The 23,747-nt window shown below is 41.1% G+C and overlaps 1 protein-coding gene across 1 annotated transcript; it reads left to right on the forward strand.

Annotated features, from left to right (window-relative positions):
• Window positions 1-1,754: 1,754 nt before the first annotated feature.
• Window positions 1,755-23,747, forward strand: Them4 (thioesterase superfamily member 4). The gene is made up of 6 exons (XM_051198953.1): window positions 1,755-1,884; window positions 9,192-9,378; window positions 13,419-13,578; window positions 14,347-14,454; window positions 19,094-19,218; window positions 23,183-23,747. The coding sequence occupies exons 1-6, from the start codon at window positions 1,813-1,815 to the stop codon at window positions 23,221-23,223; spliced, it is 693 nt and encodes a 230-aa protein (XP_051054910.1). The 5' UTR covers window positions 1,755-1,812; the 3' UTR covers window positions 23,224-23,747.

A 23,747-nucleotide genomic window follows, 5' to 3' on the forward strand; every position in this document is an offset into this window, starting at 1 on the left:
TGAAAATTCCTTAATCCCTTTTATCTCTCTCGCTCTCTCTCTCACCCTCTCTCTCTCACCCTCTCTCTCACCCTCTCTCTCTCACCCTCTCTCTCTCTCTCTCTCTCTCTCTCTTTTGTAGTTATGATAAGTAATCAACTCGACTCTAGTCCTTTAGGAGCCTTCAAGTCAGGCATCTCTGGCTCTAGCTCCAAAAAAAGTGAAAACTTTCAAACAAAAATGAGTTTTATCTTAGGTATTTGAAGGCATGTAACTACCCAACAGGGTAGAGAAAAAATATTTTATATGGGTGTTTTGTCTGTGCACCACATGCATGCCTTGAGACCAAAGGGGGGCATCAGATCCCCTGGAACTGGAATTACAAATAGATGTGAGCTGTCATATGGGTGCTCAGAATCAAATCTGTGTCCCCTGAAAGAACAGTCACTGCTTTGAACCCATCTCTGAACCAGGTCTCCAGCTCTATGCAGAGTTTTGTTCTTTTGTTTGTTTGGTTTGGGGGTTTGTTTGTTTGTTTGTTTGTTTGTTTGTTTGTTTGTTTTGAGATAGGGTCTTACTAGGTAGCCTTGGCTGAGCTGAACTCGATCTGTAGACCAGGTTGACCTAGAACTCACAGAGATAGATCCTCCTGCTTCTGCCTCCCGAGTGTGATATTAAAAGCATGTGCCATTATCCAAATGTTAGAATATCCCCAACCAGATAAAATTTTTGTTTACATAAAAACTGCAGCCTTCTCTGAGCTTAAACGACTTAAGTCTTAAGTAACCAACCCTTCCATTTTCTTCGTGATTATTATTTTAAAACTAACAAATCATGATAGACTCCAGGCAACGGTGGGGGGTGGATGGGTCTTGCCACCTGTCCCTGTGTGCTTGCTAACCCTGGTTGGGTGTTGATGCACTCTTCGGGGGGGGGGGGAGTCTTGCTAAACTGCTCCCCTTATTTCTGTGTTCCTTTGTGAGATTATTGTTTGTCTAGCAATCCCCAGCACAGAAATGAACAACAAATCAGTGGATCATTACATATTCTTTAAATTAAGAGGTTCCCATCGGACAGTTCAGGCTAACTCTATCAAACTAGTTCAGTAGCACTTTCTTTGAAAGAGATGGATATTGGTAAAGTAAAAGTTGATACACATTATTTTCAGTACACAGACGTTCAGGGATGGATAGAAGCATAGCATACATACACACACGTGGGGGGGGGGTAACTGAAAAGTGTATATATTAAATAGAAGGGACTGGCTTTTTGTTTGTTTGAGACAGGTTCTCTGTGTATCCCTGGCTATTCTAGAACTCGCTCTGTAGACCAGACTGTCCTCCAACTCAGAGACCGACCTGCTCTCTGCTTTCTGGGTGCTGGGATTAAAGCTGTGCGCCACCACCGCCTGGCCGACAGATAATTTTAAATGGGCAAGTGCTGTGCACCCAGAAGGCCATGTATCAACACCGTCAACCTGTTCCGCTCTTGTGCGCCACAGGTGCTGAGTCTTTCGAAGGGTGAAGAGCTAACTGCCTGGGGGGGACAAGGGACTGAAGATGTCAACTGACTCTCCCTGCGCGTGTGCAGGGGTCAGTGCCTGCAGTTACCGCTACTGTGGAGCCGGGCGCAAAGTGTCCCGGAACCAAAAGCCGGCGGGTGAGGAGTTGGTCCACCCGGGTTAGGGGAGGCGCCAGCATCCCTAGCGGCACACGGCTCCGCCCTCCACCCGCCTCTACAATTAATAGTCCCGAGCCAGCGTGTCCGATTGTGTGGTAATGCGGCGCTTTCTGGACGAGAAGAGAAAGCAGCGTCCCGTCCTTGGCCTGAGCGATGCTGAGAAGCTGCGTTGCGCGCCTGCGCGTTCTTGGGGCTCCGCCTGCGAGGCGGCCCGGACCAGTGTGGGTGAGTCTCCGGACGCGGTGGTGGTGCGAGCAGGGAGACAGCCAGAATGAAGCTAAGCAAACACCGACCCTCGGTTGTAACGGGGAGCAGGGGCTCTTCAGCCTTGAGATTCGAATCGGGAGGAACCTGGAGGGAACGTAACTTAAGGCTGAAATAGGTCAGCAAGGATTGGACCGCCACTACAAGGTCACCCAGAAAACCCGTGAATGAACCAGCACTTATCCTTTCCAGGGATCTAATGTTTTCTAATTCGTTATAACCAACTTGGGAAGGGGCTTCTTACTGTGAGATAATCAATTATGCCCTCTCTCGCCCATTTTCATCATCTTAGAGGATAAGATTAAATAAGATAACGCAAGGGAAGCGTTTAGCATTCCTGGAATGTAAGTATTAAATAATTCCCTGCCCGTATTTACATCCCTACTTTGTTTCATTGATGTAGTCAGTACTTGTTGAGCTCCAACAATATTCCAGGCATCATTGTCCATTGATGGTAAGTAAGACGTATTACTGTTAGAAAAAGAAAAAGAATAAAACTTTCCTCCAAAGGAGTGTATGCTCTAGTTTGGGAAAATGGGGTAGTTTGCCAAATGCAAACGCCTGTATCCTTTGTGTTATAATAATGACTAAGAAACAACAGGGAATAACTCTGTTTTGAGCAAGAACCAAAGGAGAACTTTGGTTATTTGGTGACTGTGGCATCTCTCTCAAGCTATTGCAGCTTCCAGCTGGACAGAGAGGTATAGAGAATGTAGATTGATTATTAATCAGGTATCATTTAGCTCACTAAAAAAGAAAGTGCATTGTGTTAATCTTACAACCACAAATACGGATTCGTTTTTTTAATTACATGTTGGTGCCTGACAGTCTGTGCTGAATACAACTAAGCATTAGTATTCACAGGCTTTCCTCTCTTTAAGGAGGCATGAAAGTCATAACTTTACTTACAACTCCAGCTCTCATAAATGTATAACTAAAGATCAAGCATGACCTTTCCTTTACTGAGAACAAAGGGTAATGATTACCCTAGGAGTCATCCTTCATTCACTACTGTGTTATGAATTTACAAGTACACTTAAAGCAAGTAGCTCTTCGTTCTCACCTCTTTGAACTGAAAAATGAGTTGTTTTTATTTCCCATAACATTGTCCATCTAATGTAACTCAACATGCCTCAAATTAAAATTAGTAGTTCCACTCCAGTTCTCTCTGACCCACACTTTCACACAAACAGACATCTTTTATTTCTAACCATGTCATCAAAGCCACAACTCTAGAATCATCAAAGACTCCTGGGTTTTCTCTTTCCAGAAGTTAGTAACTCCCCATTTCCCTGGGTTCTAGCACTGAATGTCACTTGGTTCGGCCTTGAACCATATCTAACTTAGACCTTTTAACAATCTTTGGCCACCTTCCCTTTTTTCTCACCATTTTAACTCACTTGATGAAACTCTGAAAACCACTGTTACTTTGCTGAAAGCTCTCTGTGGAAAAAGGCATTTCAACTCTCAAGTATCACTTTCATGATTTTTTTTATATGACTGCTTTTTATTTAAAAATAAGAAAAATAGTTTAAAAATCGTTGTGTGTTGCTTCATGTATGTCTGTATACCATGTATGACAGTCCCTACAGAGGCCAGAAGAAGTTGTTGGATCTCCTGGGAATGGAGTTACAGACAGTTGTGAGGCCATGTGGGTGCTGGAAGTTGAACCTGCATCCTGTGGAAGAAGAGCCAGTGTTCTTAAACTCTGAGTTATGATTGCCTCTTTAAGTAGCTTCATCCTAAGTAAAGACATTTGTGATATAACAAGTGTGATATGCTATTCATGGCTTTCAAATTCCATAAGTATATAATGTAAAGGATGTTTATTATTACTATAATTATAAATTATGTTATTTATAATATTAAACATACATCTATCTTTGTTCTTGTGCTATCAGAATCACCTTTCACACTGTTTTTAAGCAGCTGATTGACCTAGAAGGTTAAACTTGAGACCTGTGGTATGATCCCTTTTCTGTTTTGTCAACCATATCTTGCTGTGCCTCTTTCCTCTGCACTTTCTATCCTTGAAGCCTGAGGTCCTAGCAATTCTCCAGTGTGCCGTGTGGTCACTTTATCCTCTGTGCCTTTGCTGAGTGTAACCCTAGTTCTCATTTTCATGAACTTTAGCTGCAAGAAATCCCTCTGGGGTTTTTTGTTGGTGTGTGTTTGTTGTTTTTAAGTGTTCCCTGAAAGCACTTGTATCTCTATGTCTGTAGTAATACTTCCCATATCTGAGGCTACTAACACTTAAAGGCAGGGCCTAGGTCTTTTTTTTTTTTTTTTTTTTTTCTTTCTTTCTTTCTTTCCTGTCCCTGATATAAAAACAAAGCACATAATAGAACTTAAGAAAATTTATTGGATTTTATTTCAAAGTTAAAAACAGACTGGGTATGATAGAACACACCTTTAATTCCAATACTCAGGAAGCAGAAGTAAGTGGAACTCTGTGATTTCCTTTCCAGCTTGGTTTACATAGTGAGTTCCAGAACAGATATATAGTGAGATACTGTCTCCAAAAATAAAAAATAAAAATAAAAAAAAAAAAGTTTAAACTAGGTAGGAGAACCCAGGGAGTCATTCTGATTACTAAGTCTTCAATTAACTATGTTTCATTAGCCCATAAAAGGATGTTACAAGCTGGGATTTCCTATTTAAGAGATCTGACTGGGGCCAAGACACTGTGAGGATACCATGACCAAGGCAACTCATAAAAGGAGGAGTGTATTTGGTGCTTACACCTTCAGAGAGTGAGTCCATGACCATCATGGTAGGGAGCATGGCAGCAGCCGGCAGGCATGGTGCTGCAGCAGTAACTGAGACCTTATATCCTTATCTACACGTGAGAGGCAAAGAGGCATAAGCTTTAAAAGTCTCAAGGTGCTCTCCCAGTGACACACCTCCCCCAATAAGACCATGCCTTCTAATCTCCCAAATATTTCCACCGACTGAGAACCAAACATTAAAATATATCAGCCTGTAGGGTCCATTCTCATTCAAACAACCATGCTGCTCTTCCAGAGGACCCAAGTTCTGTTCCCACCCAGCATCTCATGGGATGGCTCACAACTGCCTGCAACTCCAACTCCAGTTGATCCAGTTACCTCTTCTGGTATCCACAGCCACCCACACATACATTGCCTACACTCATACAGATACATACACAGAAATAATTGTGTGTGTGTGTGTGTGTGTCTAGATGGTGATAACTGGAGAGATGGTTCAGCGCTAAGAATGCTAGCGCTAATATGAGCATGAAGACTTCAGTATGGATCCCAACACCCATGTAACAAGCCGAGCATAACCTTTTGAATGTGTAACACTACACTAGCAGGTAAAGATAGGGAGATCCCAGAGCTTTCTGGCCACCAGCCTAGTTCCAGGTTCAGTGAAAGATCCTATCTCAGAGGTATATATCTACTCGGCCTATTTGTTTATCCTGATCCTTATTTACCGCAATAGGGGAGAGTAACAGAACAGGATGTGAGACATTCTCCACATGTGTGCCAAGCACACCCAAGCAGACATATTCACGTATACTGTACATACACAGAGAGAGAGGCTAAGACTAAAAGCATGGGAAAGTGAATATTAAATAATTTTAAATGACAGCACAGAAAAATTTCTTAGACTATGAGTATATTGAGGAAAATATTTGAAGAGCTTTAGGGAGGTACCAGAAGGCAGTACCAAGAGCTCCCACTCATACGTGAAAACTAAAACAGCTGATTTCATAGAAGCAGAGAGTGCTGGTTGCTAGAGACTAGAAAGGGGTGAGTCTAGTAAGGGGTGATACTGCATAGAAACAAGATATGTTCATCATGGGTAGCTTGGGTTTCTGGGTCAGCATAAAGACCCTCACCAAGAATTTTATCTTGGAGAGCTTTATAACCTTTCTTTAAGCCCTGAAGTTCAAGAGCTTTTGCTTTCTCTCTCCATAAAGACCTCCATTCTAATTGAGAGTTTTCAAGGACACCTGATATTAATTGATCCCAATCCTTAAGGGTTACCTTGTTATTCCTTGCCCATGATTCTACTAATTGCTTCACATATGGTGAGTGCATGCCATAAGAGACTACTGCTTCCTTTATACCTTTTAAATCTTTCATACGTATTGGTTCCCACTGATATGCAATGACACCTTTTGGGTGTTTTTTTGTTGCTGGTTTTTCATTAATAGATACAGGGAAAGCTCTCCTGACTCTAAATGGTGTGGAAAATTTTAAGTCTTTTTCATGCCCTGTTACCTGTAGTTCTTCTTCTGATGTATCAGACTGAAGGTCTTCTAAAGCCTGAAATCTATTCACCATTGTTTCTTTGAGTGTCTGAACTTCTTGAATCAAATAACTTTCTAGAGAGTCAGTTTCTTACTTTCTCCAACTACAGGGGGAGGAAGTAGAGAGGCTGAATAACCAGTCACATGGGGTATAAACATCATAGCACAGGTAGGTGGTAGTTATAGTTTGTTTGTTAAAAAAAAAAAAAAAAAAAACACAGGTTCAAATTGGTGTCCTACCACTGAGCTATATCCCCAAGCCCTAATACATACTTGTGTGTCTGTGTGTGACACATCCCATCACATGCTTACAGAGGCAAGGGTAGGCTATCAAGTACCCTCCTTTATCACTCTGCCTTATTTTTGCCTTAAGACAGAGTCTTTCATTGAGCTAGAAACTGGATATTTTTGCTAGGCTGGCTGGCCAACAAATGTACCTCTTTTCTCATCAATTGTTTTGAATGCTTATATGTATTTATATATACATACATAATTCCAGATATAACTGTCACATCCTTATAATGTTAATTGTATGTATATTTTCAGCACTGACTGTTTGGAACTGGACAATCAATTGGTGTGCTTTTCCCTGGGAGGACCACCTCTCCCTTCCATTCCCAGTCTTACTCAGTTGCCTGTGGTTCTTTGTGTATGGTTGAAGCATCTCACTGTGTAGTTTAGCATGTCCGTTGCTGCCATCCTTGTTCAGCTCACATTTGGACAGCCATGTTGGTGAGACTTTACTGCCACATACTAGGAAATATAACCTCATGGCAAAATCCTTGATCCTTTAGCTTTCACAATCTTTCCACCCCTTTAAAACTTGTTTCATTGAAAAAAAATAAAAAATAGGTGGCAACTTCAATGGGAATGAGCAGTATGAAAAGGGAAGACATAGCTGCTGAGTGAAGTTTACACTTTTAGAACAATGCAAGGTCTTTGCTGCCAGAAGCTTGCCAGAAAAATGTAAAATGAACTACCTTAGCAGTGTAAATCAGGAGGCAGGGCAGTGAATGAAAAGAACTTGGAGAAAATATATAAGTATTTTACTACACTTTTATTTAGAAGGAAAAATAATGGGTAGAGTTTTTCTGTCTTTCCCACATTATCTAATCTAGGTTCTAAAGGGATAAACTGATCAACGAGGCATAGAAAATAAAGTTACTTATTCTGAGCTACAGGCAAAATGTTATTTCTCTTCATTCCTCTAATACCACAAAGTCAGGGTTTCCCTTTTTTATCTCCATGGAAGGGTTTTTGTTGTTGTTTTGTTTTGTTTATTTGTGAATGGAAATGGGGTGGGGGTCAACTTTGTGAACAACTTTGTTAGTTCTCTCTTCCCACCATATAGGTTTCAGGGATCTATGTAGGTCACCAGGCTTGGTGCAGTGCCTTTACCCACTGAGTCATCTCACCAATCCAGTTTTTAATTTCATAAAGTGCTAGAGGCAGGCTCCCTCTATTCTTCCTATTGAACCAGGATTGGAGCCAATGCAGACATCAGCAGAAGCTGATTCTTCCATCAGTGAGTACAGCATGGTACTTTGATGTTAGTGGTGCAATCCACGTGATACACACCTTAATGAGATCACACTCTGTCTTCCTACTCCTCCAACACTTCAGTTGTTGACAGGAATGGTGGCAATGCTCAGTGCTCCAGAGAAGTATTGTGAGTGAAAGTCATAGTTACCATGACACCAGCCTCTCTTCTCTCAACCTCCCCTTGTCCCTCTTATATTCTTTCTTATAATTAACTGTCATTTACTCCATGGTGCCATTCATACACCAGGGATTAGTTGTAGTATTTATCCTATTCCTTCATTTGCCTTGTGGAAGTAGTCTCTGTGTTCTGCTTTATGATCTCATAATTCTCACTGAGTTACCCAATAGCCTCCAAGTAGAAGCCTCCATTTGCAATCCTGAACATTACCATTCTCTTTGCTATTATGGCCAAACCTGAGTATGTCGCTCCCTGCTTAAATAATCTGAGAGTGCTACAGATATAATTCAAACCAACTAGCTTAGCATTGAGGCTTTGCCTATAAGTCTATATCTTTCTGCTCCTTCTGTTACACTGTGATATTGCCTAGCTTCTTTTAGATCTTAATTTCATCATCTATAAAATGGGATAATAGTTCCTATTGCATAGGGTATACTAAAGCCCTTCAAAACTGTCTCGTGCCTCCTTATGTTTGCACACATTGATTTTGTTGTTGTTATTTGTTTCTTTTTGGTTTTACATACACTAGTGTTTCCAAATGGCTAGTTTCTACTTATCAATGTGCAGGTCAAAGAGTCAAATACTACCATTCCCTTGTGTTCCAGCTTCCTGTGTATAGTAGTTAGGTTCTCTATTGCTGTGAGGAGACCATAACCATGGTAACTCTTATAAAGGAAAAAATTTAATTGGGATGGCTTACTTACAGTTCAAAGGTTCATTCCTATATCATCATAATGGGGTGCATGACAATGTGTAGGCAGACATGGTGCTGGCAAAGTTGCTGAGAGTCCTACATTTTGCAGGTGACAGGAAATGGACTGAGGCACTGGGTGGTATCCTGAGCACAGGAAACCTTAAAGCCCACCTCCACAGTGACACACTTCCTCTAATAAAGGCATACCCACTCCAACAAAGTCACACCTCCTAATAGTGCCACTCCCTATGAGATAATGGGGGCCAATTAACAGTCAAACTACCACACCATGTGCATCTCACCCATCCATCTCTCTATGTCTGGTGACTGACTCACCTGGTTTAATGCTATCTCTGCCAGTAGCTATCAGGGAGAAGATGAACAAATCATTGACCTTTTGTCATCCTTTCATTTCCATGAAGGTGTATAGGACAAATGAGCTCTGAAGTTCCTGGCCATTTTAAAGTGATCATCTTCTAGCAGTAAGAAAAGCAGTAACGGTAGTCTTGGGAAGTTGTAGAAAATAAATAGTATATACCTCCTATTCCTCTTTTTCTTTCTTGTCTGTCTTTTAGAGGTTGTTTTCTTCTGAAAAAGTCATTCGCAAGGACTATGGTCTCCCGAACCCCAGCTGGAGCAAGGACCTAAGACTCCTCTTTGACCAGTTCATGAAGAAATGTGAAGACGGCTCCTGGAAACGTTTGCCTTCATACAGACAAAATCCTACTCAAATCCTTAAAGACTTCCAAACCCGCTTTGTTGGTAAGGACAGCCACTTTCCCATAAATAATATATGAACATCAATGTAAAGTGTAACAGGCTGAAGTACTAAGTATTACTTAAAGAGAAGGAAGATCCAGTCATGGTAGTTCTTCCATATGTATAGTCTCTCTCAGTAGGCTGAGGCAGGAATGTTATGAGCTCAAAGCCAGCTGGGACCACATAGCAAGTTCATGAACATCATGGGCTACACAGTAGACCCTTTTTCAGAGTGGGGAGGAAGGGGAAAAGGAGTGGGTAGGAAGCAGAGCAAGTAGGGATTGAAAGAGAGAGGAAAGAAAGGAAGGAGATTAGGAAGAGGGGGAAGAGAGAGAAAAAACAGTACTGGGGTTCTATAGTCCCCAGTTTTATAAGCCAGAAATCTCACTAAATTTTGTGGATTGCAGGAGAACATAAAACATCAAAAATAAGATGATTCCCAACCTGGCAGCTTGAAGCTGATATCACCAATCTCGTTCCTCTTTCTGAAAATCTGGCTCCTTCCCTTTGAGAAGACCAGAACATTTCAATTAACCTCTGTAATTATTGAATTAGCCTCTGTTACTATTGCTATGATGGAACACCATGACCAAAAGCAAATTGGGGAGGAAAAGGTTAATTTGCCTTACACTTCCACATTGTAGTCCATCACTGAAAGAAGTCAGGACAGGAACACAAGTGGGGCTGGAACAGAGGCCATGGAGGGATGCTGCTTACTGGTTTACTCCCCATGGCTTGCTCAGCCTGCTTTCCTATAGAACTAGGACCACCAACCCAGGGGTGGCACCATCCACGATGGGCTGGGCCTTCCCCATCAATCATCAATTAAGAAAATGCCTTACAGCCAGCTCTTATAGAGACATTTCCTCAATTGAGGCTACCTCTCTGATGACTCTCGCTTATGTCAAGTTGACATCATAGCTTGCATCAAGTTAACATAAAACTAGCCAGTGCACCCTCTAATCTCTCACATTTTAAACCCAAAGACAATCTACTTCATGCGGTTGCCAGAAGTTTCTGTCCTGCCCCATCCTGTAGCCCTTCAGTCTGAAATAAACACACAGGGGCTTATATTAATTATAAATGTTTAGCTGATGGTTCAGGCTTCTTATTGGCTAGCTCTCTTATTAACCCACTTCTATAAATCTGTGTATCTCTACATGGTCTTGGTTTACCGGTGAATCACATGTCTCTTGCTTCCTCTGCAGCTACATGGCATCTGGCTGTCGACTTCTCTCTGCACTTCCTCTTCCCAATATTCTCCTAGTTCGATAGCCCCACCTATACTTCCTGTCTGGCTACTGGCCAATCAATGTTTTATTAAGCCAATATATGTGACAAATCTTTACAGTGTACAAGAGCATTATTCCACATCATATCCAGCACTCACAAATTATACTTCCTGTCATTCTGGGTGGCTTGTTTTGTTTTATTTTTTAACACACTTTGTATTAAGTAACTATTTTAATTAATTCTATTTGATGATTTCGAATTGGCCCTTAGTATTTCCTGATAGCCTATCTCCTGTTTTTCTAGTCTATTGACTCTCATGCTCTCCTGGATGTCTGCTTCCTGCCTTTCTTTCTACTCATACCTCTAAATCATTCCCATTCAGGTCTTGCTCCCTATTTCACTAAATGAAAATAGAAGCAGAAGAGCATTTCCAAGTTCTGGCCATCTCTTTTCCCCTTCCTCCCTGTACCTGATCTTGATCTGCTTCAATCCTATATGAATGAACTGACCATGAGTAAAGGTCATATGCAGAGTTCCCCTCCTTTGGCCTGCTCATAACATTGCTCCCTGCCACATCTTTCTCAGCAGCAGACAGACCTGCCACAATTGTATTACTCATCCTAATCTCTCAGGAACTCAACGACACACAGCCATCAGAGTCTCATAGGATGTACCCATTTCTCAGTACATAATACTCTTTATTATTGTAATCCATTCAATCTCATGGTTTGGGGAGCCATTCAAAAGCTGACTGTTGCTCAATTTAATCATTGGAGCTTAGTGTCCTGTCTTGCTTTCTGTTGCTGTAAACACCATGACTTAAAGCTATGTGAGGAGGAAAGGGTTTATTTTATGTTTACTACTTAAAAACCAGTTATGAAGGGAAGCAGGAACTAAAGCGGAAGCCACTGAGGAAGGCTACTTTCTAACTTACTTTGGCTTGTTCAGCCTGTTTTCTCATACTACCCAGGACCCAGGGGTGCCACTACCCACAGCCTCAGTGGGCTGAGTCCTCCCAAACCAATCACTAATCAGGTCCCTCATGCTTGACTATAGGCAGTATGATGAAAGCTGTCCCTCAGTTAAGGTTCCTTCTTCCGGAATGACTTTGGCTTGTGTCAAATTGACAAAAAAATGCTACCACATTTAGTTTCACAGGTGTTTAGGTTGAAATTCTGGTTCTACACAGCATAGAAAACTGTGTGAGCTTGGGCAAAGTACTTTACCTTTCCATGTCTCAGTGTTCTCGTGATGAAGGAATAAAAGAGACAAAAGTCAAAATATTTTAACCAAGAATAGTTGGTCCTTTTCAGGTTTCTGTTTAGATTCTTCAGTTTAGAGCCAAGACTTATTCTACCTTATCAACAAAGGGAAAAAATTAACTTTTAATTAAGTTACATTATTAAATTTTAACTATTAAATTACTTAGAAGTATATTTTAATGCTGGGTAGGGTAAAGGATGTCTATAGTTTTAATACTTAGGCGACTTAGACAAGAGGATGAGAGTTTGAGGTCATCCTGGGCTACACAGGGAGACCCTGTTCTAACTGAAACTAATCCCCACCCCAGTCCACAGCATTAACTTTTTAGAGGACTTGACAAGTGTGTACCGAGCCCTGGGTCTGATCCCTAGCACTATAAAAATAGCGGGTTTTTTACTAAAAGTATTCTGATACCATACAATTCATTGAATATTCTTAACCTGATGCAACCTGGCTTCTACCTGCTCAGCTTTGCTGGAATGATCTATGCATGGAAACTATTACTGATCCATGTGCTAATTTTGGTAGCCATTGTTCATTTTATAGTGTAAAGTTAGCCCTCTCACCTCTTGTACCTCTGTCAAAGCCCTCATCCCACCAAGAACGCCAATCTCTTATTGTTCCTCTACAGCCTTCAGCTATATCCAGACTTGGGCTTTACCCAAATCTTAAACCCCTGGGAATCTTTTCAAAGAGCATATTCTGCCTCAGTTAACTGGGGGTAGAAGCTCAAATCTCTTTAACAAATTTGTTGTACTTATTTTTCTCATTTTTATGAGTACAATTTGGTAATCTTGACAAGAAATGTTGAACTCTTAAATTGATTTCAGGAGTCACAATGGTTCTAACCCAAGATGGTAACTTATTAGGCTGAACTAGCTCTGTTTCTAATTCAGGATAGCAGGGTAAATTCACATCTGCCAGGAAAACCATTTCCTTACTACTGGATTACTCATTCTCATTAAAGTCCACTTAAACCAGACTTATACCCAGAAGAATTTCTCTCTGCACCTCAATATTTCACTCAGTTTACTGTTAGCATTCCTACACCATATTCACTAATTCACATGTGTATATAGGCACTTTATTTTCCTCTGTCTATGTATGTTTACATGTGTATTTTTGCTGTTCTAGAGAATTTGTGTTCTGTCATATTCTGTTTAGGTTTTGTTTGTTTTGTTTTAGTTTGTTTTGAAACAGGGTTTCATTAGTCCATACTGGCCTCAAACTCACCATGTATCCAAAAATGGCCTTGAACTCCTAATCTTTCTGCTTCTACCTACCAAGGGCCAACATTGCAGTCAGTCATGTACTACCACGCACAGTGCTGGGGCTTGGGAACCCAGGGTTTTGTGTCTGCCGGGCAAGTATTCTGACAAACTACATCCCTAGCCACTGTACTGTTTCTTTCCATTCCTTTCTTTGGCATTTCAATCAGTTATCTATCCACATATGATTTTATCAGGATACGGATGCTTAGTTCTGTCATAGCGTTTTCTTATATCTGTGTTTTGCTCTCCTGTCCCCATACCTCTATTTCTATACAGACCCCAGTTTTACAAAAGAAGAACAAATGTCAAAGGCCCAACAGTTCAGCAGAAGCTTTGAGGAAGGCTTGGGCTTTGAATATGTGATGTTCTATAATAAAGTGGAGAAGAGGACAGTTTGCTTGTTTCAAGCAGGTCTTCACTTGCAAGGGGTCCCTGGGTAAGAATTATCTTAGCATCATGGAGTCCAAAGAGTTTACTCTTTTTATAAATATTATTTAACATTGAATACACTGGACATATCCAAAGACTACAAAGACAACATTAAAATGGCAATATAGATATATATTTGTTAGTTGAGGAAGATGTTTATAACACGATAATGGATATTTTAACATAATATTGAATGATGCATATAATACATTATTATAGGACATAGAGCAACAGAGTATGATTGACATGTTTGCAGTGATTTGGCCAGGACTTGATGGTAGTATTAAAGGCCTTACTGTTTCTTCCTTCTATTTGTCTGTACTTCCTAAACTTTAAAGATTCCTTTTATTATTATTTTAAACTGCGTGCGTGCGTGCGTGCGTGCGTGCGTGCGTGCGTGCGTGCGTGCGTGCGTGCGTGCGTATGTCGGAGCCCAAAGAATCTGGAGGTGTCAGGTCCTCCCGGAGCTGGAGTTGCAGGTGGTTTGAGCCACCCAACATGGATGCTGGGAACTGAATTTGGGTGCTGTATATATACAAGCATAATGTTTCTTAATTAAATTTTAGCTTTTTCATGCTGTAATATGATTACTACTGAGCCCCAGTTTGATTACAAGTAACCCTTCTGCTGTGAACAAAGTTAAGGATATGGATATTATTTAACATTAAATATACTGAACATGAGGTAAATGTAAAAAGACACTTGAATAGTCTATATCTTGAGATGCTATTTCCTGAACTTCTGAAACTTTCTCTTCTGCTGCTGTTGTGACTAGGTATGTTCATGGAGGTGCCATTGCAACCATCGTTGATATCACGACTGGCATGTGTGCACTTGCTGAGGGAATTGCCATGACTGCCAACCTCAATATTGACTATAAAAAGTAAGCCTGTGATAATTCTCCTTATGTTCTTTTGTGTGTGGGGGGGGGGGGAGCCAATTTATGAAATTACATAAAGTTCATGGAGGGAGTGAAAACCACAGGCCAGAGTAACTCTACCGTGGCTGGGCCCAATACAGCTGGTGCTCAGCATCCCACACCCCACTTTTCCACCCTTCTGTGAGGGAGGCTTAAATAGGCCAAGCCCCAGCCTGGCCACCTGGGGGACAGAAGTCAGAGAAGTAGGGGTGCTGAAAGGCCTCCTCTGCTAAGATGTGCTGCTCAGGGTTACACTTCAATAGGTTGTACAACAGGTCTCTCCCTGTGGCATCGAGCTTGGGTACAATGTTCACTAAGGATGTCGTAGCTAGGTACATTGGGTAGGGCTTATAGCCTGGCGTCTTGGTCATGGCAGGCCATTGTCCCTAACAGTCGAAAAATCCTCTTCAGCTGGTCATCCACATCATTGCCAGGGAAGAGAGGCTGCCAAAATCAGCCAATTTCAACTCCCCATTCCTGTTTATGAGCAGGTTCTGGGTCTTTGGGTCCCTATGCAGCACATTGTGGCTGTGACAGAATCCCAGGCCTTTTAGCAGCTGGAAGAGGAATGACTTCACAATCTCAGGGTCCAGGTCACCATTGCAGCTGTCAAAATATTTCTTCAGGTCCTGGTTACAGAACTCATAAACCAATGTCAGCTTCTTGGCACTATGCAGGACATCATGAAGCCTGACGACATTTTTATTCTTCAGTTACTTGAGTAGACAGATCTCCAGGAGGGCTGAACTTGGCACACCCTCTTTGTCGTCATCCAGCCTGACATGCTTCAGGAGCCACAATCTCATGGTCTTGCCAGGTTTTGGCCTTGAACACAGTTCCATAGGTGCCTTCCCCAGTCTTCTCTAGTTTCTCATATTTCTGCATTGCAGTGGCCACGGGGTTCCTTGCGGACCCTCAGTTCTAAGATGTTTTCCTTATGTTCTTAAGTCAGATTCTCCAGCAGCAGACCCTGAGTCTATTACTGTCAAGGAGTGTGTCTATTACTGTCAAGGAGGTGCTCCCAAAGGACTAACAAGGGAGATGGAGAAGCAGGACAGTGAGGAAGCCACCAGGCTTGAACTCTCAAAGTTCTGCAAAGAGTAGTCTCTGCCAAACCACACAAAGAAATTCTGGGAAGTGAATTCATGCTTCAGAGTCATTCTTCCATCAGTAAGGAAGCTGGAATCTATGCCAGTTATAGGATGGGGACTGCCCTGGATTTCTGTGTTTGAGTAAAGCATTATCTAGGGAAATAATTCATTTTTATTTTTTATTAACTTGTATATATGTGAGAGAAGGGTATGTGCTATGTTGTATGTATATATAGGGTCAAAGGACAACCCCTACAGATCAGCTGTCTCCTTCTAACATGTGGGTCCCACATATTAAACACAGTCCATCAAGCTCAGCATCTCACTGGCCTAGGCAAATACATTTTTAAGTTATAAAAAGTATTCAGTAAGAACTAAATGGAGCCCATATATTTCCTACATGTCTTTAAAGAGAGAGAGAGAAAGATTTCTCATAACTTCACACAGAAATAGAGTGGAAATGAGTTTGATATTCATCAAAAGTATGATCTTTACCATCTTGCTAAAGCTTCTAGCAAGAAATAAAGAATGAACTGTATGGCAGAAAAAAAAAAATAAAAGAGTGTAAGAACAAAGGCTTCAAAATATAAAGTCTCCAAGGGAGACTCCACTTTATATATCACAAAGCCTGGATTACTTGAGTACTAGTTTTTGGAAGCCATGCTTCATAGAGTATAGGTCTATTATCTATAGACAATACTTAAGTGTATTGTACTAAGGCTATCCTACAGAAAAGTTTACACACACCTTTAATCCCAGTACTCAGGACTCAAAGGCAGAGGTCTCTGAGGTCAAGGCCAGTCTGGTCTACAGAGTGAGTTTCAGGACAGCTAGGACTACCCAGAGAAACTCTGTCTCACATCCCTCCCCCCACCAAAAAAAAGGAAGAAGGAAGGAGGAGGAAGGAGGAAGGAGGAGGAAGGGAAGCTCAAAACCATGGCCCAAGCTTTCTTTTCATTTTCCTGTTATACCTGCCTCGCCTGTGGTGTATGTGTATAACACTGCCACATGAAGATTATGAATGTGAAGCCTCAGTGTTTGGGAAATCACTCTATTGCTAGTCCACTGCAGTCATTTAGAGCAACGCTTTGCTCCTGCTCATTGTTGTTGTTCTTACTTTTATCATTATCATCATCATTATTGTTATTATTATTGGATTTTTGAGTCAGGGTTTCTCTGTGTAACAGTCCTGGCTATCCTAGAACTTAGGCTGGCTTCACACTCACAGAGATCCACCTGCCTCTGCCTCCTGAGTGCTGGGATTAAAGGTGTGTGCCACCAACGCCCAGCTCACTCAATTATTTCAATGAGATATTCAAGTATATGCAACATTTTTATTAACATGCCCACTACAGTTAGACCAATGGCAGATATACCAAGCTTAAATGCAAAGGAGAAGCAGAATTTCAGTCAGATTGACATGGATTCAGTGATACAGCACTGACTACACTCTGACCCTCAGGTGGCTCAGTAAGAGATGAGAACACTTCCTCTAGAACAGTGTTGGAACTACTGATGTATTCAGAGATGACCATTTAATATGTCGAATGGTGGCTTGGAATCGTTTTGAGAACAAGGAGGGTGGGGGGTAGATACTTTGAATCCAGAGAGAAAAGGAGTTGAGATATAAAAGAAATAGATCAAAGCTCAAATAAGAACCCCAGAGCAGTGGGGGGAAAAAATAGTTTAAAAATGGTGGGTAAGTATGTTCTGATCTAGCATGAAAGAACAACACAAATCCACATAAAATACAATAAATATCAGTCAGTATAAATGACTGTAATTCTAGAGAGGATATAGAGCTCTTAAAAGCATCAGACACAAAAGAGTATTCATAAGAGAGCTGTTTCAGAAGCAAGGGGGCGCCATTACCCTAGCAATAAACCTCCACAGCAGCAGAAGAGGCTCAGAGACCAGGCCAGCCTGGAACCATGCTCCCAACCTGCTGAAGGGCTGTCAGGGGGCAAAGTCAAGTTGTTTTCATTGAGCCAACAGTTGAGAACGGTTATAGAAAAATAGGGCAATGCCTATGTAATGTAGAGCAGACTGCCAGAGGAAGGAAAGCAATGACAGAATGATCATAGGCAGGATGATGGAAGAAGGCAGTGAGCAACTGACTGGCTCGTGTGCAAAACATGGCTGTCAACATCAAGGCTAATGTCCCCATCCTGGAGAACAGCAAGAAGCTGAAACACTCAAATAATGATAGAGTTGGGGAGAAGGCAAACAGAATTCCTTGTATTTTTTTCAGTAGGGAGGGGATTAAAATGAATGGTAATTAATACACAATTAATACAGTAGGAAAATATAAGTAAAGAGAAAAAAAACTCAGTTTTTAAGACAAAATAAGTTCCAAGAATGTGAATCAAATTGAAAGCAAAGTAAGATAGTGCCGAAGTAAATCAGTACACTGACCAAACCATCAGTCCAAAGACAGATTATAAGATTGAATTTAATGTAAAAAGCTGAGAAATGTGTGAAACATTTTAAAAAATGATAGGAAAAAAAGTTTGTTTTTGAGACAAAAATCTCTCTGTTGTAGCCCTGGATGGCCTAGAACACCATATATAGACCAGGCTGGCCTTGAACTCACAAAGATCCTCCAACCTTTGCCTTCTCAGGGCTAAGATCAAAGCTATGTGCCACCATGCCTAGCCTGACACAGAAAAGTTTTAAAGAAAGGAAAATGCATGAAAAAAAAGCCAACCAGAAGAAAAACAGATCAGCAAAAAAGCAGTTTGTACCCCCAAAAATTTAGTAGTAGGTACAGAGAGAACAGCTTCAAAATAATCAAGCTGGGCATGGCAAACATCTGTAATTCCAGAACTGCTCCATTAAAACAGGAGGCAGAGATACTTACCCAGCTGTGCACAGGCCAACTAGCCTGGAATAGATTCTACCTTAACAAGGCAGGAGGAGAGAAACAACTAAAGTTCTACTTTAGCAAAGCAAGAGGAGAGAAACAACTCTCAATTGTCCTCTGCCCTCCCTTACACATCTACACATGCTTACAAACTAGTAGATAAACAAATAAATAGAAGTTTTAAAGATTAAGAGCACTTACTGCTGTTGCCAAGGATCTGAGTTCACTTCTCAGCATCCACATGGCTACCTGTAATTCCAGGTCCCAGGGGATCTAGTGTCCTCTTGTGGTTCGTTGGGAAACTGCACTTACCTGCACATATTATCACACAGGTAAACACAATTTTAAGATCTGAAACAGAATTTTTTAAAAAGAAAAGGAGATGTTGAACAGGTAAGAACACCAGATGTCCCCAGGATGTTGGCAAATTTTGAATAGACACCAATAGAAGGGCATTCTTGGATCATGCCCATATGCAGGCAGGAGTGTGAGAGAAAAGAAGCAGGAGAGATTGTTGATGTCAGAGCCCTTAAGATGTGTTCCATCTAAGATAGTCAGCACTCACTAGCTTCTTAAGTCTGATGGTCTTTCAGTATTACATAGATTTAACAAAAAATTGTTTGTTTGTTTGTTTTTCTCCCTTCTGCAGACCTATACCCCTTTGTTCCGTTGTGGTGGTAAACTGCCAAATTAGTAAGACTGAAGGAAGGAAACTTTTTGTTTCCTGTAGTATTCAGAGTGTTGATGAGAAGACTTTACACACGGAGGCAACAGGTGAGAAATTCACTGTTTCTGGGGGGTTAGCCTAGGTTAGGATTACATTTGCTTTCATTTCATAACACACAAAACAAATGTTTTGAAGTTGGATTTTAGTTTGAGTGTTTGAGACAAGGTTTCATGCAGACAGGGGTGGCCTTGAAACTACTATGGATAACCCTGAACTCCTGACCCTCCTGCCTCTACTTGCTGAGTGCTAAAGTTACTGGCTTGAATCATCCTGCCACACCTGGCTTAGGTTGGTTGGGGTTTGGTTTTGGTTTTGTTGGGGGGCTGTCAGTGCTGGATCCAACCCTAAAACTTTGTACACATTGGGCAAGCATTCCTGTCACTGAGCTACATACCCAGACCCATGACTAAAGGCATTCTTACATATTGCTAGTGAAGGACCTGTTTGCCAATATCCATTATTGGAAGTGAGATAATATTTGATCCAATCCCAGAACTGTATTTCATAGGTAACATAGGAGGTTGCTGTGGTTCAAGTATTGGTGCATCCCTCACTTGCAATTGCAAAAGAATGAGCAAAGCATTGACTCACTTCAGTAGAAAACTGACAAAAGAACCATATTTCTTCTGTAATTTATGCCATAAAAATACTGTAGACAGTTTTAATGCCATAGGCAAAAGTGAGGAAAGTCTTTGATGTGAAGTGAGCTCATTAGCATATACAGGGTGAGAACTACAGAGGGCAAGTCAGAAATCTAAGATGTATCACTGGCTTAGAATGAAAAGCAGAAGTCCTTCCATTTCTTTCCTTTCCTCCCCTTCATCTGTACTTGCCTCCCTCCTCCCCATCCTCCCTGTATTTATTGTGAGAGTCATTATGTAGACTTAGATGTGATAAGCCCAGGAACATGGAGACCCACACACACACCAGGGAAGAGCAGCAGCAGTGGCCAGCAGTGTCAGAGACTAGACAGGATAAGGAGGGTATATGCACAAGGGAGTAGCCCACCACAGGATGCCAAAGCCCAAGGAAGATGTCCCTGGAGCATGGCAGCATGCTCATTCATGGGAGCATGCTCACTCAGACACAGTCACAGACATGTGTGTTTTCCCATTCTGTAGTTCTTTCGAATAGTGTAAGAACTTTTGAGAAATCATTTTATACACACTTTGCTAAGTTATTTTCTAATAGTCTAGAGAGAGATATACCATTGTAGCAATCTCACTATTTTTCTGTAAGCTTGAAATTATTTCAGAGTAAAAAATACAAAATTGGAGGAAAGGCAACTGTGTACAGATTTTTTGCATATGCATAAGCTAGGTCTTGAAAGGTGCATGGGTGACTGTTCTGGAAAGGAACTGGGTGGGCAGTTCACTGTAGACCCTTTGTGCATCCTGAAAGTGAAGACATGGGAAATGATTACCAAGGAGGGAGTTGAATTTTGTGAGTCCCAAAACTTAAAAGAAGCCCAATTTAAGAAAAAAAGGATTCAATAGTGGTTATAAACATGAAAACTTAGTTATGATAAGAAAAGAAAGCATAACTTATTTCTGCTGACTTAGAGATGCAACTTCCTGCTGAAATCTCTATAGGCAGCTTGCCATAAATCTCACCTAGAGATGTCTCCTGTATATACTTTGAGCAATGCATCCAACAGGGATTTTTCAGGCCAGAGCCCTGGAAGCCTCAGCTTCAGATGCAGATAGCTTACACAGCACTAGTTACATTTTAAATTTTTACTTAGTGTACCTCAGATGTACATGTTTATATTAATCACAGTTCTTGAGTTATGACATGAGCCTCACTGATATATAACTGTTTATCTACTAAATAATAAATAATAGCCTAAGGCCTACCACCAAATAGGAACCAGATTCTTTATCATATTTTATCTCTGCATAACTGCTATCCTCATCTTTCTTCCTGCTTAATGATAACTCTGATCTTGAATTTAGTAGTCTGTATTATTTTGTATCTTCTAGCTTTTATTTTTAAATTTTCCTTAAGAATGGTTGAGTATGTCAGGAGTAGGAGCACACACCTTTAGCCCCAGCAATCAGGTGACAGAGGCAGACAGATCTATGTAAGTTTGAGGCCAGTCTAAGTCTAAAGAGTGAGTTCCAAGACAGCCATAAAAAAAAAAAAAAAAAAAAAAAAAAAAAAAACCTGACTCGAAAAGAAAAGAAAGAAAAGAAAATGGTTGAGTGAAATGGTTCATGCCCATAATCCCTTTGATAGGGAGGCTGTGACCAGCATGAGCTATGATAATAAGACTCTCACTCAAAAAAGAAAAGAATAGCACACATCTAAGGGTATATTCTTCAGTTCATTTTTTTCACCCTGTAGGAAAGTATGACATGTGACTTTTTTCTGGGTTTGGTTTTCACTTAACTGCATGTTGCTGAGGTTCATTCACATTCTGGGCTGTGTGAGTCTCTTGTTTTTGCTTCCAAGTGATACTCCATGAGCCACCACACCACAGTGACTTTGCTTGCCTGATGATGGGTTCTGATTCTGCTGCTGCTCTGCCTATTCTTGCTTATGTCCTCTGCATGGCAGAAGCTTGGCATCTGCTTAGAAGCAGAGTTTCTGCTTGTGAGATGTGCTTGCACAGGAGCCCACCTTGAACTTCAAACACTGTCCCCAAATATATGGCATTCTTTTGATCCCTGTCTTCTCTAGCAATTGTCAGTCAGATTTCTAAATTTTTACCAATAAATGGGTTTTTAATAGAAATTTTTTAAGACAAAGTCTTACTATGTAGACCAGGCTGATCTCAAACTCACAAAGATCCACCTGCCTCTGCTTCCCAAATGCTAGGACTAAAGTTCTGTGTCACCATGCCTGGCTAAAATCGCATCTTGATGTCATTTAGATTTGCATTTCCCGGGTAACCTATAGAGTTGAATATCCCTTCATATGTTCACTGACCACATTTGTTTCCCATTCTGTGAAATTCTTGTTGGTTCATCTTTTCTTTCTTATTTTCAGTTAAGCCTTTGTTGGATAGGTAGAAACTCCATGCATCTTTTAGTGTGTAAGATGGTTTCATTTGCTTTAAAGCATCTCTTTATGGACAGGAGTTTTTAATGTTAATGTAGTCACATTTGGTCAATTTTTTTCCCTTTATGAGTAGTGCTTTTCATACCCTGTTTAAGAAATCCACTTTCCCCCTTAGCATCAGCTTCTTACAAGAACAATGGGTAAGGGAGCAGGAGGATGGCATTAATGGTCTGAATCCACAGTCAGTTTGCAGCTCCATGCCAAGGCTTTCTGTTTTGGATTGCTTCTGTCGCTATGATAAAAACACGCTGACAAAATGCAGTTTAGAGAAAGAAAAAGTTTATTTCAGCTTATATATACTTCAGGTCACTGTCCACCATTAAGGGAACTCAGGGCAAGAACTCAAGGCAGAAATTGTGGAGGGTCACTGCTTCAGTAAGCAGGCTCATACCTAGCTGCCTTTGACAACCTAGAACTGCCTGCTCCCACAGACCAATCTGATGTGGGCAGTCCCTCAAATGAGACACCCTTTTTCGGTACCAAGGCTGTCAGGTTGACAGTTAAAGCTTATTAGTGTGTTCACTAAACTTTCCATATCAGTTGACTCAGGTGTAACTGCACTTCTCATTTCCTAGGCTACCTCTCGATAGAAGTAGTAATGAATCATGAAGTAGTTGAGGACCTGGTAGAGGTGAGGGAAGGTAATGACTTTGACAGTCAAAAGTTGATTTATTTATTTTAGAGACAGGGTCTGGTTGCATAGAACTCACTATATAGACCAGACTGGCCTTGAACTCACAGAGATCCACCTGCCTCTGCCTCCCTCCCGTGTGCTGGTATTAAATGTGTGCACCACCACCCCCAGCCAAAAGTTGGTTCTTAAGTCTTCTGAGAAATGATAATAGAAAGATAGAGAGATACAAGAACTCCCTTTCTAGTGTCTTCCTGCTTGGTCTAATCAAATGGAAAACAGTTGACTTACTATCATCTACTATTTTGTTGGTTTAGCTTTATTTATAAAGCTGGATCCTGACAAGCGTTTGACATAAAAAGAACTTCTGCTGAATCCCACACTGTTCTGCATGAGGTTCTCCTCCAGAAGCATCACCGATCTCTACTCCTGTCCTAGCTGCTGAATCCCTGGGGGAAAGCCTGGCTCACGGACCCTTGAGAACAACCTCTGAAATACAGGGCTGCAGGAACTCACCATCCCCCTCTCAGACTTCATAAGAAGCACTTCCTGGGAGAGTCTCAGCATCATCTGTATCCCTAGGACAATATGTGGTCCTGAAATGTGAACAGACTCCAAAACTAACAAGCACAGCACTTGCTCCACCTAGATTGCAGGAAAAAAAGATTGTGTAGAAACTTACTGCAAGCATGGAGAAAACGGAGTGGTGTGTATGGCGTACACTCATGCTTAAGCACATACTATGTGTTACTAAGCTAGGTCTGTTATATGTGAACAAACCTCTTTCTGACCATATTAGGGAATACAGCTCATCCCTATAGGAATGGATCACACACATCTGTTGTCTGGTGTCCTAGAGATTAAACTGTTGTTCATTTTTTC

The sequence above is a fragment of the Phodopus roborovskii genome, unplaced genomic scaffold (assembly GCF_943737965.1).
Source record: "Phodopus roborovskii unplaced genomic scaffold, PHOROB, whole genome shotgun sequence".
Classification (NCBI taxonomy): Eukaryota; Metazoa; Chordata; class Mammalia; order Rodentia; family Cricetidae; genus Phodopus; species Phodopus roborovskii.